The 15,965-nt window shown below is 37.2% G+C and overlaps 1 protein-coding gene across 3 annotated transcripts; it reads right to left on the bottom strand.

The window, feature by feature from the left end:
* Positions 1 to 435: 435 nt before the first annotated feature.
* On the bottom strand, positions 436 to 15,495 carry LOC138118162 (myb-like protein X). 3 transcript variants are annotated; one of them, XM_069029178.1, is made up of 5 exons: positions 15,363 to 15,495; positions 5,879 to 6,145; positions 5,619 to 5,658; positions 4,247 to 4,335; positions 436 to 3,268 (listed from the first exon to the last, which is right to left on the bottom strand). In XM_069029178.1, the coding sequence occupies exons 1-5, from the start codon at positions 15,378 to 15,380 to the stop codon at positions 3,047 to 3,049; spliced, it is 636 nt and encodes a 211-aa protein (XP_068885279.1). In that variant the 5' UTR covers positions 15,381 to 15,495; the 3' UTR covers positions 436 to 3,046. The 3 variants fall into 3 exon arrangements, with proteins under 3 accessions (XP_068885279.1, XP_068885217.1, XP_068885139.1); XM_069029116.1 differs by lacking the exon at positions 15,363 to 15,495 and adding an exon at positions 13,531 to 13,661; XM_069029038.1 differs by lacking the exon at positions 15,363 to 15,495 and having other exon boundaries at positions 5,879 to 7,728.
* Between the last annotated feature and the right edge of the window lie 470 nt (positions 15,496 to 15,965).

Below are 15,965 nucleotides of genomic sequence, written 5' to 3'. Positions count from 1 at the left end.
AAACAGAAAATTTGATACAGAATGAGTATCTTTAACTTCTTTCAGGGGCCATGAGAAGGAGAATTTCTGGCTGCAGAGGCTGGTTACACCTTTGAAGAGCACAAACTCCACCTAGTGATAGGTTCAGCGGTGAAACTTTAGAAAACCAACAATTCTAAAGCACAGTCTCAGTTGTATGGCAGGACTATAAAAATGAGAAATAAAGTGTTAAGTTGATGCACTTAATCTTTGGGAAAGTAAGAAAAAAAACAGAGAAAGATGTACTAAAAATGCTTCTATAATTTTTTGCTACTTATGTTTATGAAAACATTTCAGTAATAAAACATCTTCACATTTTTATCATAAGAATTGTGAACTTGTGAAAAAAAACGATAAATTAATACACATGCACATGTAAATTATTTGTTTAATCTTTTTTTATTAAAAATGAAGACATGTAAAAAAGACATTGGAATGGATTAATATGTTTCTGCTTCTTGCTGAGCAAAGTGTGTGGACAAGATAAATGTACCAGTCCCTGAAACTGCTCAGACATACAGCAGTTTACAGTCCATTACAAAAATTTCTATAGCATTAGATTGGAGGGTAATTCCCATTTTAAAGGAACATTTCTCACAAAATTAGTTCACCTTAAAAAAATTACAGGAACAATTTCTGTGACTGATCTCCCCTTAAAAAATAACTAAAGCTTATTTAAATTAATGAGGACGCCATTTACTTTATTTCTCCTTTTCCAATTTACTCTTCTCAACAGTATCCAAGTAGAACAGAAACCACATGTGCATTCAGAAAAAGAAGAAAATATGTAAATATAATGGAGAAAAAAAACCTCCTCATGTCAGGTTCACTGCAAAACCCAGGAGTAGCCCAAAGAAAAATAAAAGAAATGAAAGGATCCTAATCAACTCTGGCAAAGAACAACCCAAGCATCCAGGTTTTCAGGGATGATTATGGTAGCACAGAGGAGGCCCTGTGAAACAATCTGGGCACCTGCCATACTACAAGGACAAAGCATTCAGGTGAACCAACTCCTAGGATGAAATCAACTCTGGACACTTCTGACCAATTACATAAAATTTAAGCAACTCTGAAACTCGGAAGAAGTGAAGGAAGGACTGGAAAATAACCAGCCCAGTTGTGCCAACCTTTACCAGGTCACTGGGTGGTCAGGGATCCCTTTGGGGTCATCGACCACCAGGGAACATCAAAGCGACCTCCAGGACAGAAGAACACATGCAAAGGGGAGGGAAAATATATTAATGATTTCAGGGAAATTATTTATCATGTGTATGTTTATTCTGAAATAATCAATGACTCTGTGTGTAAAGTACTGTATAAAAACAGGAGCTTTTTCTGCACTCAGCCTGCACGATATTTTGGAGGGGAGATCCCCTCATGCATCCGGCTGAATAAAGAATTCCTACTTCTTAATGCTACAGTGGTGTTAAGCAGTTTTTATTTGTACTGATTTTTGGCTCCTCCTGCTAAGTTCTGTCTTGGGGTGACTTGATATTGTATTCCCTATCACTGCACTATGCACAGAAATTAGTATATATACCATTCTGTGCTTTTAAACTGAGCCTGAGTGGAGAGAAAAAAAAAAACCTCAAGGACACAGACAGAGATAACACACTCTCGTTCTCGGTGGATTTTTTGGCTTCTGCATTCTGCTGCTGGGGGAGAGGAGTGGAGAAGCACCCTGCTTGCTTGTTCAGCCAGCTTTCAGGTTTTTTTCTCCTCTGGAGAGCTGAACTTTGTTTTTTTTCTGGAATTTCGGATTTTTCCCTTTCTCTGCTGGATTGTTTTCAATATCAGAACACATGTCGGGACTGTTCTCCACCGAGGGCCCTGGCCCCTGGAGGAGGGGGCCCACCCCATCCCAGCTCGAAGGAGAAGGACCAAAGGGAGGACTCTAACATTCTCCCAGGTTTTTTTCACCACAGTGAGAGATTGTATTATTTAGCATTATTATCCTTTTCCTGTGTGTTCTTTAAATAAATAGTTTTTATCTCTTTCACTTTCCTTCGAGGAAAAAGGTTTTTTTTCCCGAACCTGGTAGGGGAGCAGTGGTTTGTAACCTGCCTTCTCTCAGAGGATATATTTCTAAATTTAGCCAAACCAGCACCATGTCCATGTGAAGAAAAGCCAGTCTGCCTGAGAGAACATGAATATTTACCCATAATAATCAGTTTGTCATACCAACATGTGCCACAGTAACTCTGGTTGCATTATTTTCCTGTAAGAAAAGCTTCACTGGAGACTCATCAAGGCGTGGATGTTCAGAGAATATAGGATTAGAATCCAAGTGAAACAACAGTGAGGGTGTCCAGTTTTCACTGGGCCTGATTCAATGAGGAGAGAGGCCCATCAGCTTATGCCAATTTCAGCAGGAGCAAAGGTTTTCAGCACCTCTCAGAAATAAAATCTTTCTCCCTGTCCCAGTCTGGCAGGATACTTCTCTACTTACACTGCTCTTAGGCACTGTTTCCACTGGGACTGCTGCCACACATGAAATTAGGCACATACTCAAGTAACCTCTTCCATAATGGCCTACATGTTAAATTGAAAATTTTACTGCTATTTTTTCTATGTCAAAACAGGAAGAAACATATATATTTATAAGTAACTGAGTACCCTCAATATTCTTAACTAGGTTGTTAAACCAAATAGAATGTTACATCAAATATTATAATTTTGCAAGAGTATCATGCTGAAAGTGGTACTCTGTAGACTGAAACAGAATAAAATTATTTAGCAAAAATCCATTAAATGCCCATGTTCAACTTTTCACATATAAAACCCCCATATTTTGCTTTAGAACACCAACAGGTAAGGCCACAGAACTCCAGAAAGGTGCTGTTAAGCATATCATTTTGAACTATTAAAATTACCAATAAATACCAAGAAAATCATCTGCCTATTTAAAATTACAGCAATCGAATCAATCAAAAAAAGCAGCCATCAACATCTTGAGTCATAACTGTTTTCAAGTAAAAATTGCACGATGTGCTTTAAGACTGTCACATTCTCACATATTATAACAGTGTTAGAGCAATATACATGTATTAACTTTGATCCTTCTGTCCTGAATAGTCACAGTTTCACTGGAATTCTCCAGTGTATTATTCTGATTTTCATCCTTACTGTCTTCAGCAGATAAATCTTCCTTTTCTTTTTCTTCACTCTGCAATGGCTTTTCAGAGCTGTCTTCCTTTCTGCTACATACATTCTTCTGGCCTGTCAGTGGCTTTCGCTTAAACAGGGAAAACTGAAGTGAAAAAACCAGGTAAATTATATTGACTGAAACAGTTAGCAGTGAAATTCAAGATAAAAAACCTACAAACCCCTTTGTATGTACCAAGGTCAATGAAGTTGGCAAATTTCTCCTTGGTAAAATAAATATATTTTTTCTAAACAAAATGACTAAAAATATTAATGAGAAACATTTGCAATATTTGAAATGTGGCAAAATAGCACATGGGAATCAGAAACGTTAAAGTGACTGCATTTTTGTCAAATTAGACACTGTACAATTTGTGCAAAATGCTACAAGTGGTGCATTTAATTTGGGTTTCTTTCAGATCAGAGCCTGAGGCAAGGTCCGAAAATAAAGCCCCAGAGCAGTAAGTGCTTACTGATAAACGTGTGTACTGCCATTAATGACAGGGCTTGTGCTCAGTGAGACCACACACGTGCTCAAAGTTAACTGGAGCTTAGGGTCTTTGTTCAACAGGAAACTCAGCAGCCTCTGCAGGAGCCTCTGGATCCTAAACCTGTAAGAAATTCCATATCAGGTACTTCTCAACATGCTCATACACCTATATAGAGAGATATATATGATCACAAAATCAGTGCATGTCAGAAGGAGTTGCAACATCAACCAGCTCAGCTGCTGCTTTCAGAGATAATTTAGAGGGAGGGGGCAATATTTTTAGATAGTTTCCCATAGGAATCAAGGAATCAAGTCCTAAGTTTTCACCTCACCAGTACGTGAGGTGATAAACAATCTCTCTTTCATGGACATGCCATCATGAGGTGATAATGGGCATTATCTAATTTCTTTTATTTGGACAATTTTAAGTTATTCTTTCAAAAATAAAATCAAGTCTTAAACAGAAGGAACAGGTTTCTCAGCAGTTTAATTATCTATGCAGATCACGTAGGTTGATACCTTGACTTACTTTGGTAACTCCCCGCTGCCTTCTTGTTCACTGGAAAAGCTAGAAAGAAACATCAGGACACAAACCTTTTTTTTCCCCACAATTCCTCCAGTTTTTTGGTCATCAGTGTTCTCCGAAGAATTGCTCACAGTGTGATTGTCAGTGCTTTCCTTCTCTACAATAATATAAACGTTTATATTAACTTTCTTCTGATTCGTGCAAATCAGAAAAATATCACAGAAAAACAGAAAACAATTGTTCTTCAAATTATTTTTGAAGTAGAAGTCACTAAATAAAACTGAAAAAGCAATCAGAATATTCAGTGTAACTTGATGCCCAGCCCGACAAGACTATTTGTATTTTTTAATCCCTCCATATAATGCCCTGATATTACTCTCCACATGCTCGATTTTCAAGAACAGAACACTTACAGCAGTGACAATATATAAAATATTTTCACTTGACACTCACAGTTTCCTCTTGATGACAGAAGACAATGTCTTGCACACTTATTTGAAAGTATATTCTAATTTGGGAAAGCTGACTTTAGGGCAGGAGTTACGGTTCAACATGAACTTTATTCCATAGAAACAATTCTGGGAAAGGAAAAACTTTCCATCTCAGTTGATGTTCCTGTGTTTAAATTTTCCTCTACTCCCTGTATGAATCATATAAATTTAGAACTTAATATCAAAACTTCCAGATCACTGGATAATGGAAAAATATTTAAGCATCCTTCTGTACAAGCTATTTCCATTATAATATTGAAAATAAATGGCATAGCTTCTTCATTATAAAGGCAGTGGTCTGTTTTATACCACACTTGTTATTTTCTGTCAAGAAAACAATTCTAGATTACTTCAAAATGTCTAAAATAAAAGAAGTCCTACACACATAGGGCACCCATTTTCATGTTCCCCAGCTTTTCTACAGGAATAGACAGTTCTCATAAACTGCCATCAAAACTACAAGGAGCATCTAGGTTTACACCTTCAGCATCCTGAACAGCATTCACATTATCACACATTTCACCTAAAATAATCTCTTTGTGAATGGAATGAGGAAATGTCAGCTGAAAAAAATGAGGAAGAATTCTGAGAAGCTTCTTGATTGAAGTGAGGCACAGGGTACCTAAAGAAGTTGGCTGAGAGATAATAAAATTTCCGTGACTTTGGCACTGCACAACCAGAACTGCTCTTAGTAAGATGCAGTCCTGAAGATGCAGTCCTGCTAAGTCCTTCTCATGGACTTCCTCCAATACATGACTGGGAAAAGTATTTATTTCTTTCAAATCATTCACAATTAATAATGGGGATTTGCCTCTCAAATTTCATCGACTCTCAAGAACTGCTTTGCCAACTACCAACAAGAACTGTGCTGTCCACTATTTGTAAACTATTGTTTAAAAAAGTTTTATTTGTCTTCAGGATGTCCAGTTCTTAGGAACTGTATTCTTACCCTGCTGAACGATGGTCTCTTCCTGAGTAGTCTCCTCTGTCTATAGACCAAAAAAAAAAAAAACAAAAACCCTCTTTCAAAATTGTTTAAAAAAACAGATGTTTAACTATTAACACCTACATGTGTTTCTCCCTCTAACAAAACCACCCCAAACAACAACTTTGCATTTACAGGATAGCTACACATGTATCAAACTGAAGTTAGTTACAGAACCAAATCCTTTCAGAGACCAGTAACTTAATAGAAGTAAATGCTTTTACCTCTCCAGTTTCCACAGTGCTACTACTGCTTTTCTCTCCCTCAGGTGTTTTACTATGCTTTTCTTTTTCATTTTTTTCCTTTTTGTCCTCTTCTTTCTCTGTTCCTTCTCCTCCTTCATCTCCTTCTCTTTCTTCTTTTCCTTCTACTTCTTCTATTTCTTCTTCTACTTCTTCTTCTACTACTTCTTCTTCTACTTCTTCTTCTACTTCTTCTTCTACTTCTTCCTCATCATCATCTATTTCTTCATCTCCAGACAAGTTTTGTTCCTTGGACAAAATTGCCAAAACATAATTTTGAAACTCAAGCTGTACAATGGTCATGATCCTCATCCTACACCAGTTCATCCCACATCAGAATTTGACTAAGATCAAGAAAACTCAAAAGGAAAGGTTCTAAGGAGTAGATAGAATAAGGACAAACACAGGAGACCTCAATCAAGGTTTGCTAATTTTAATATATTTTTAAAAAACTGACCTCCAGGGAACATTAGGAGTGCAGCTGATTTATGCTTTGCCAACATGTGACTCCTTAAAGGAAAAACAATGAAAACAAACTTTTTTTTGGAAAGAAAATATTTCTTTTGCATGTTTGAAATGAGCATAATTGGTGCAAGCAGTAGTAATTCCAACACTGAAAAAAATAATTCAAATCTATTTCCCAAGAAAATTAATGAAGAAATGCCTGATACAGTGTTTTGATTCATGTGATTCAATACAAACATTATAATTTGAATTTAAGTTATTTTCAGCCTAAGATAAAACATCAATATAGTAAAATAAAATGGCCAAGGGCATTATAAAATAAAGGCACAAATGTTATTTTTGTAAAATGTGTAGAAAAATGAACCAATTATATCCTTCTTACTCACTTCAATCAGACTGTCATTATTATGCCATTATGTACTTACAACAGCATAAAATACAACAGTTAAGTAAGGAACAGTGTCCTTCCCATTGCAGAAATATAAGGGCCTAAAGCAAGGACTTCCAAGGTCAAATCAAGTGAAGTGTCATCATTGCCCAGAGGGAGAACATTTCTGTTCCACTGCAGCCAATGTCACGATGGTAACTGGTGGGAAGTACCTGCACACTCTTTTGGAAGTGTGGGAGAAGAATGAGGCTTACACTGAACTCCTTCCTACACCTGTGTCCAAACGTTGTGTCCTATCTTCTTTTAATGTTTTCCTTACTCCCTCTTACTTCTTTGGAGTTTGGCCTGTTGGCTCCACAACTGTGCTCATGGTCATTAGAAGGTAGCTTGCTGGTCAGAAGGAGACCACCAATGAATGTTTCTAGAGTTTGGATCAGAGGGATCTTTGGTGGATTTGCTAAGCATGACTCACATATCCCAGGAATATCCTGGGACATCCTTACAGGGGACTTATGGAGACCTGCATCATTCTGGACCCCAGCTCACAGCCTACAGCACCTAAAATCACACTAGATAAATTTATTTCAGCAGCTGAGCCATGCTCCTCATCCAAAATAATAAAGCAGGAGGAGAGAGACACTCCTTTTGCTCCAAGGAAGACACCAACTGTTGTTTAACTGAACAGCTTCCCAGACTGACCCCGTTTCCATTTATTGCATTTGCAGCTTTTCACAGCTGTCTCTGGCTGTCACCTCACCTGTTCAACTCCTAAAATAGCACATTTTGCATCATAACTCTGACAGCACAGTTCTATTACTGTTAATTCTGCTTGCCCACTTATAGGCATGTTTTGGAGATTTTACCAATGGTAGGGAATGATCTGAGAATGTCATACCACAGATATGCTTTTGCTTTAAAAGATGGCTCATCTGACCCTTAAAAATTATGCCTGAAGAATTTAACAATCTAAGAATTTAGGCTACTAATTAAAGCACATATATGTGTATATATATGCATTGTGTATATATATATATATATATATATAATCTCTTCATTATTCTCTTTCATCATGCTTTAGGGGGTTTATTTTCTTATTTCACTCTAAATTCTTTTTCACAGAAAGATAATGCTGAAAGAATACCTTCAATACCTCTAAAGTTGAGGCACAGAGAAGCTGACTGGGCCAAGGTCACACACAGAAAGTCTAAAGTGGTAGGAAGCATACAAGTGAAATATTTCAAACTAGTTTCATTTAGGCTTGAGGTTCCAGTTTCTTTAAGGACAAAAAAGTGGTTGTTACTATGAAACAGCCTTAAACATTTTGTTCCTCTAGTATAATAAATCAGTGCAGCAGAACAGCAGTCTAGAAAATATGACCTTCTAGATTTAACATAACACTAAAAAGATTTCTGTAGAGCTGTCTTCTTTGCTTAACTTTTTCATGCATTTATCCTGGTTTTCCTGTAAATCCAGATCTTCATAACTAGACATTCTTTAGCATAAATTTGATGTTTCCAAGCTTTAGGGGACAAATGACCTTACTTGCACTGGTTTTGAAAAAAGTATTGCCTTAGTGAGTATAACTGTCTTTTGCTAAAATGGCTGCAACTGGCTTTTGTTTGGATAGATTAATACAGAATAAAGACATTTCTTTTCAGAACACTGTATCAAAATGCGGCCTTACGTCCACTGGAGAGTGGAGAAAAAATTTCATTCTGTTCTGTATTGTTGTCTCACCTGGTGTCATGCTCTGGCTAAAATCTCACTAAAGACTGAGACATATCTCATGGTAGACCTTGCTCAAACTAGGTTTCTCTATATTTCTGTAACTGTTTCATTGTGGACCCCTCCTGCTTAGTTTATGGAAACAGCTCTGGCAGATGGGCTGCTCATAATTAGCATTTAGGAAAGGCTTATGGTATCTTTCCACATCTCCTCAAGAAGTCAAAATAATGTTAGCCACCACCATTTTATGTTTCTAGGGAAGAAAATCTCAAAGCCACTGATGAGACAAATTCAGTTGCAGATCTTTTAAAAATCTGGTGAAAACTCAGTGATGAAGAGAAAGCGGTAATCGCTATGTGTACCACTCACAGTGGAGAGTTCTGGGAAGATCTGGTTTACAGAGGTGTTTCTGTTTCCAGTTGCCTTGGAAACTGTTAAAAATCCACAGAGAAGATTATTAAAGAGAGTTGAGAATGAGGTAGGTAGCTACATGTCTGTTCCTGGGTGGTGTTCTGCCAAGCAGCCGTAAACCAGCAATTGCGTAGCAGAGATTTTAATCATTTAAGGAACAGATTTCTCCCATTACCTGCCCAGCTCATTAGCTTCACATGCCCAAAAGCATTGCCATGGCTCTCTTACATGTCTACAGGACAAATGAATGGTATAAATACCAAGCAGGAGTTTCCCTATGAAGTAGAAGACTCTGAGTAGATGGGTGTTAGGCCTAAGGAAGTTGGGCAATGGGCATTATGCTTTATATGGGACTGAAGAGTGCTCCCTTTGTAGAGCACTAGTAAAGACAAATAAGAAACACATTCTGCAGACTATCTTCCTGCTTTGATACAGGACTGAAGAGGAATAGGTGGAGGAATCATATCTTATGCTAGCTGTCATTCTACTCCCCAAAGACCTAGTGCACATCAATGTCACTCCTGAACTGTCCATGCTGGGAAAATGCACTGGGTTAACATTTTACTAAAACAGCATTGAAAGTAACAACACCAACCATGATCTTACATACAGATGAGAGGGGAAAAAAAGCAAAACCAAACATCTCAGTTTAGTCTGTGGGTTGGAGGTACATGGATAGGTAGGCACGTAACATTTTGTTGGTATTGAACATAATGTCAAGGTATCTGATCTGAAGTGACTGGAAATACTGCCTGACAAAACTCTTAGCAAAGCTAAGATTCATACCTTGCAGTTTCTTACCAAGCAGTTACAGAGACAGCTTAACACTTTAAAATCCACACAGTGTTAGCCACTTGTCATCAGGTAGTTGAGCTGGCTTTCATTTTTTAGCTATTAATATAGAGAAGTTATTAGCTCAGCTATTCTAAGCCTTAGAGAAATATCCTTCACCTTAACAATTATTAAAGAAAGCTTTCCAGTTTAAAAACTGACAAAATTTGAAGACATGAGTGCTCAAATGAGAGATTTAGCAGCTTATCCTTCCACTTACAAGCAATAAGGCAGCCGAACTAGGCTTTCCTTATTTATTGTCATGGACACAAACAGAAAATCTCAGCCGAATACACTTAAAAGAATTTCCTGTAAAAAGCTGAGCCTGCCACCATAACTTGTCTAAAAGGTGACATCTAGGCTTCTACTAGGTTATACTGGTTTCCTAATTACACAATTTTATGTTAAGAGCACTTAACCTGGATTACCTGATACTTATTACACTCCCTTAACCCTGCTGTTGTGTGAGTATCCTCACTAAGGAAATGCTGCGTTCAATTTCAGGCACACTGTGCACACTGGAAACCACTGGGAACCAGTCTTATGTCAGACAGGAGTTTCCATTGATAAATGTCAAAAACTGAACTTTAAAGATAGTTATGCCTTCTTGTAAATATAATGGAAGAAAACTTATCTAAGTAGCAGTTGCCATGTAGTGATACACTGATTACCCTGGACGTGTGATGACTGATTACCACAATAGTGCCCTCCAACAGGATGGATAAAATAGTGAATACACAGCTGAAAACGACATTGGGTAGAGACTGACTGAACAGAGTCATGTTCCACTGTTGTTTTATTAAGTGTTTTTTCTGCCCATACTTTGCCATGGAACGTATTTTATTTACTAAAAGCCAAACACAACGACCTACGAGTCTCCACAGACCCGTGCACTTTTGTCGCAGGCTGGCAGTGCACATACTTTGCATTAAGAGGATTAATCGGATTACATTTATTAACCAAGGCTTTAGGTGTCATCCTGAGACTGCACACTGACATTTATCACACAGAGTAGCCAGTTATTTTTGAGGGCACTCTCTTAAAGATTATTTCAGTTGGCATTGGTGTAATTATTCTGTGTAATTATTCTGCCCATTGCCAGCTTGCTGCTGCAGGTGTACCTGGAGAAAGATATATCTCTATATTCTTCTTTGAATAAAAATAACTACTTATCAATGTATAAAATTCTGATGTAAAACTACATTCTGAAGAGGTATCTTTTGTTTGTTCTCCAAGATAAATCAACATCTGAAATAGCTCAGATGTACTACAGCTGTCATATACAAAATTGTTACCTTCTCATAGAAGTTTTCTTTCTTTGGGGAACAAATAAAAAAGATAAATTTCCAAGCAAAAAGGGGGAAAAATCTACAGAACTAGAAAGAATTTTTAAGGTGTTTTGTGAAAACCATAAAACAAGTTAGAGATTGTTTACATCAAGTGTAATCTCTTATGAAGTATTTTACCCAGTAATATAAATACCCTCTAGTATTCAGTCACTCAGAAACAGCACACCAAAAAAACTCCTGGGTACTTAAACAAAACAGGAGAAATATAATGAGCAGCTCCAAATCAGAATATGTTGGTGTTATCTGAAAAACTTACGGTGTCTCTGGAAGATATTATGCTGCATAAAATGAATTCTTAATGCTAACAGGCACAGAGAAAAAAAAATGACTTGGGAATATTGGCCCACACTTGGATACAGATTGTGCATATTTTCCAAATCCTTATAGAAAAAAATTTAGTGTCTGGAGTTTGTCATGCACCTCCCACATATTTGCAAGTGAATGAGGACAGTCACTACTTTCTGCTTTTATTGTGCACATATCTTAGGGTACTGTATATCTCTCCCAAATCCTGTACTATTCATTAAAATCCTGCCTTAATCATGCTGGGTTTTATTCAGTGTTTTGATAAAAATACTGGTAAAGGCAAAATTTCACCAAAGCACCAGAGCAGGCAGGAAAGTTCTTTAAGATTTTCTGACTCTGTACATTCCTCAAAGGGATGCTCCACGAATCACTGCTAAAACCTCCAGAGCCTGCAAAACTGGGTCTCAGGGGAGAGATCCCATTTCAAAATAATCTCATGTAAAAGTGGTAATTTTTACAGAACCATCACTAATCTTTAAGCCCATTCTCATTTCATAGATTTTTCAAGGCACACCCAACTTAGTAATGCAAGTGCCACCAGCTTCCCCATGGAATTGTTCTCCATGTCATGCCAGCACCTGTGGAAGTTCTTCCTCAGCCACTGCAAGGCTGGCTTTAAAGCACAGCTTGACTTATTTCTGTACCCTTGATACAGGACACATCCAGGTTTGCTTTGTTCTTTTTCTCCTCATGGATGGTAATGAAGTGCCTAGTAAAAGAGGTTAAAATTTGCAGCAGTTCTGCTGCTCTGTGTTTCTAATTATGAAAGTAGTTTTGTGCCTTGGATAGATGCTGGATAGAATGAAAGAGAAGTATTTTATACTTCCTGTAAGAAAGCCAGGCTCTGCCAGGGTGGCTCACAAGCTCAAGCTCCTTTTAGGTTGGTATTTATTGTTCACTTTCCAGTCGAACAGCATAGCTCTTGTACTAACACTGGTACACAGGGAATTTGAAATATGACACTTCAATAATACTGTGATCTATGTCCTTACAGAAAAGGTGCAGATAAAGACTTTGTTTAATATAAAATTCTTTCTAGAGCCGCCATTGTTTCTCTCTCTCACACTCTCCATATGACAGCATGAATACTTTACATTTCACACAAACTACAAACAAGACTCTGTGTGAAAGGTGTGGCAGTCATAGCAAATGATAAGGCTCTAGATCCATACCACTGAACCTGGGACACACCAGCTGATGGCCCTGCAACCCATCACAGACAAAAAGAGTCATTTCTGATTTTTAAATGCTGGAAAAATAAGAAAACCAGAATGGTAAATATCTTTACACTAGACATTTCAGGGCCCTGATGAGAATTATTTTCACAACTAAGCATGGGGTTTTGAGATAACAGCATTAATATTTGTTTAAATTATTATAGCATGAGGTTGCCAAGTGAAAAAGCATTGGGCACTATCATAAATCCTTTAAAAAAGACAGCGATTAAGTGTACTTGCTTCTTCTTTTGGCACTAGAGAAATAAAACCTCTGTTGCTCTCTGCAATGCAATTTTCTGGTGCCAAAGCTGTCTCTCCAAAATCCTTTCAATATGCAAAAATTTAACCTCTCCTGTCTCCATTAAAACGTAAATAAGTGTATAAGAATATTACAGCTCAGTGAGTGACTTCAGACCCCAAACATACTCAGAACTTTACTGAGCACAATACTGTGGGTTTTCCATTTGTGCAAGCAAAGAATTTGCTCAGTTGTTCATAGAATACCATGGTACAAAACACTGTCCCTTCTACAATTAGAAATTAGTTGAAAAATAACCCTTTCACATTTACTTTGCCCTTTTTGACCTTTTTACAGATCCTTAATGTTCTATGAGAGATAAGATCTAGAAGGTAGTGTCATCTTGGGAGAAAGTAAGCTAAAATTTATTATAAAAGATACCTAAAGGTAAGAAAAACTAGGAGGGAAAAAACCCCAAGAGCAATGAAAACAAAAACTGGATGTCCTTTTCTGCATGATTCTGAAAGGCCCTGTTCTAAAGAATATCCATATACTGATCCAGATAAGAAACTGGAACAAAAAGAATGAGTGAAATTTTATGTCATTTGGAGAAGGACATTTTTGTTATTCAGCATCAATTATGCAAAGAGATCTACTATCTGAACAAATGGCTTGATATGTTCAACTACAATGGAGAAACTTACCTGCTGAAATTTTGCAGGCATAAGAGAAGAGCTGTGCTACAGAATATTCCAGAGTCATCCAGAACACCCTCACCTCTAACCAGAGCTGAGGCAGCAGCAGACCTGCACCCCACCCCTCTGAAAGTGCCAGAGCTTCTTGTATTGGATGCCTGCTGTAAAAGGCAGCAGGTGCATCTGTAATTCTGTGAACATGTCTGTGAGATTGGGCAGGGGATAAAAACTTCTGAGATGAATTGCACGGGTTGCCTAGACATTCACAGGTGCTTAACACTTTATGGACGTCCAGTGTTGCTGTCATCTGCTTTGTTGCTGCTCTTGAATTAAACATGTAGGTGGTTAACTGTAAACATGTAAACATGATTGCTGGTTAACTGTAATTAATAAATCAGTAAACCAATTATTCTTGACTTAAACCACAGAACTGAACAGTTTTTCCATGTGACAATCATTAGGGAATAAATCATGAAGAGGGAATAAATGCTCTTTTTCTAGTGCAAGAATACAGAGACATCAAATGATGGTATTGAAAGACAGATGCAAATAAAAAGAGGAGTTACTTCTCCAAACAATGTGTAAAGAAATCTAAGAATTAGTTCCCAAAGAATGATACACAGGTTAAAAACTGATTGAAAGAAATTCATGTGAAGAAAATGGAAGTTAAATGTAACACATATATCTGCTGAGCCACAGCTTATTGAATATGCTGAATATATTCATTATACTGAATGGTTACAGGGGAGAAGTAACACTAAATGTTTGTGCTACTCTAATATTCTAAAATTTTTCTCCCAGGCACTCACCAGTAGCCATTGGTAGAAAAAAGATGGATAGATCTTTGGTCTGGGCTATTGTCTGTTGTTTTCTCTCTCTATTGCAGGATTTTTTTCTCTGTTAGAAACTAGTTCAGGAGTATTTCTGCCATGTTGCTTCAGTGCTGCATATAAATCTTTTTGTATGCCATAATAAATACCAAGGACATACTGAATTTCCAAAAAACCACAAGTAGCAAACTCTATAAACCAGAATGAGTCAAACTAAATAAAATTCCACTCGTTACACTAATGGAGTTCCAAAGTCCCCTCAAAGCCCAGAAACTTTGGCACAGAGCACAATTTATGTAACGAGTCTGTGGAAAACCCTTAGAAGTGCTGTAGTAAAGCTCTGCTTTTCCCCTACCACAGGAATGGTCCACAAAACTACATAAAATAAGTTCTCAAATCAATGAATTTTCATCCAGACAAAACAAAGAAGAGGAGATGCCCATAAATTGGCTTTCTTCACTCTCTTGGAAAGCTTTATGCTATCAGCAAATGTTAAGAGAGAAACAACAAATGGTCCTCATTTGCCTAAGAATTTATGTTAAATGCTGCAGCTAATGTTGCAGCAGTAAAGTAAATGAAGTGTCATTCCTGCATGGCATTGGAAATCACTTGCTTTAAAATGCTCTCACTTTTTTCTCTCTCTCTCTAGGAAATATTTTTCACTAGGAATAACAGGGTTGTTTCTTTTTTCACAGCACAGTTTTCTTCCAACAACAAATTCTAGAACCACAAAGAAGTAGATGTCATATCCAAGAAATCCAGTTTTAGGCCTATAAAAATAGTTTTCAATATTAATCTAAGTTTAATCTCAGTAACATCCTAATCTTTCCCAATAAAGATAAAACACCATAGTTCCACTTAATTTCAGAAGGAAGTGTTTTCAGAGGAGTTCAGTGCTGACACAGCACACTGGCAAAATAAACCGATGGTTCTGTTGTTAGGGAGAGCTGATTTTTTGGGAAGGGCATTTAACTGAGAAAATATTCTCTAACAGAGTATGAGGATACTTACCCTGTTCCAGAGACACATGCTGATGTCAAGACAATGTGTTCCAGAGAATTCCAAAGTTTGAAACAAATTTCACAGGGACAAAATACAGTCACTGGGCTAACTTTTTGCAGTAGTTGGTCATGGCACGTGACTGAAGTGATCTTACCTTCAAATGTAATGTATATGGAAGGGGTGAGTGAGGCAGAAGGGATGGACCTGGACTAGAATTTACTGGCAAACTACTGATCTACTACAGGCTTTTTAGAAAATAAATTCTGGAGACATCGTGTCAAAGATTGTTTAATGCCAGTATCTTACAAAACAATATTAAAATGTTTCATAATCTCAACATAAGTATTGATTCCACTCACATTTTTATTGAATGACATTTACTCATTTTGATTCCTTTCTTCTGTCCTCATTTTCAAGTAGGGTTTAAGTAACTATTTTTTTACAGAATGTCAATGCTGAGATCAGTTTACAAAAATTTCTCAGACCACCCATTGGCATAATATTCAAGTAACAATGCTGCATGATGAGCCCCTATCTCTTCAGTTGCCAGTTCAGTCCCTAATGGCTGAAAGAGTGATGCATTGTCTGACAGAAATAATTTGCAAGATTTGT

Source organism: Aphelocoma coerulescens, chromosome 1 (genome assembly GCF_041296385.1).
Source record: "Aphelocoma coerulescens isolate FSJ_1873_10779 chromosome 1, UR_Acoe_1.0, whole genome shotgun sequence".
Lineage (NCBI taxonomy): Eukaryota > Metazoa > Chordata > Aves > Passeriformes > Corvidae > Aphelocoma > Aphelocoma coerulescens.
The sequence above is the reverse complement of the archived record's forward strand: the minus strand, read 5'-3'. Positions and strand labels throughout refer to the sequence as shown.

Bases quoted from the DNA above. Each gene is read 5' to 3' on its own strand.
- LOC138118162 (XM_069029038.1), bottom strand. From the start codon at position 6,223: ATGAACTGGTGTAGGATGAGGATCATGACCATTGTACAGCTTGAGTTT. The intron at 5,659-5,878 runs GTAAAAGCATTT...TTTGGTCTATAG, and splicing joins GCACTGTGGAAACTGGAGAG to ACAGAGGAGACTACTCAGGA. The intron at 4,336-5,618 runs GTAAGAATACAG...ATATTATTGTAG, and splicing joins AGAGACCATCGTTCAGCAGG to AGAAGGAAAGCACTGACAAT.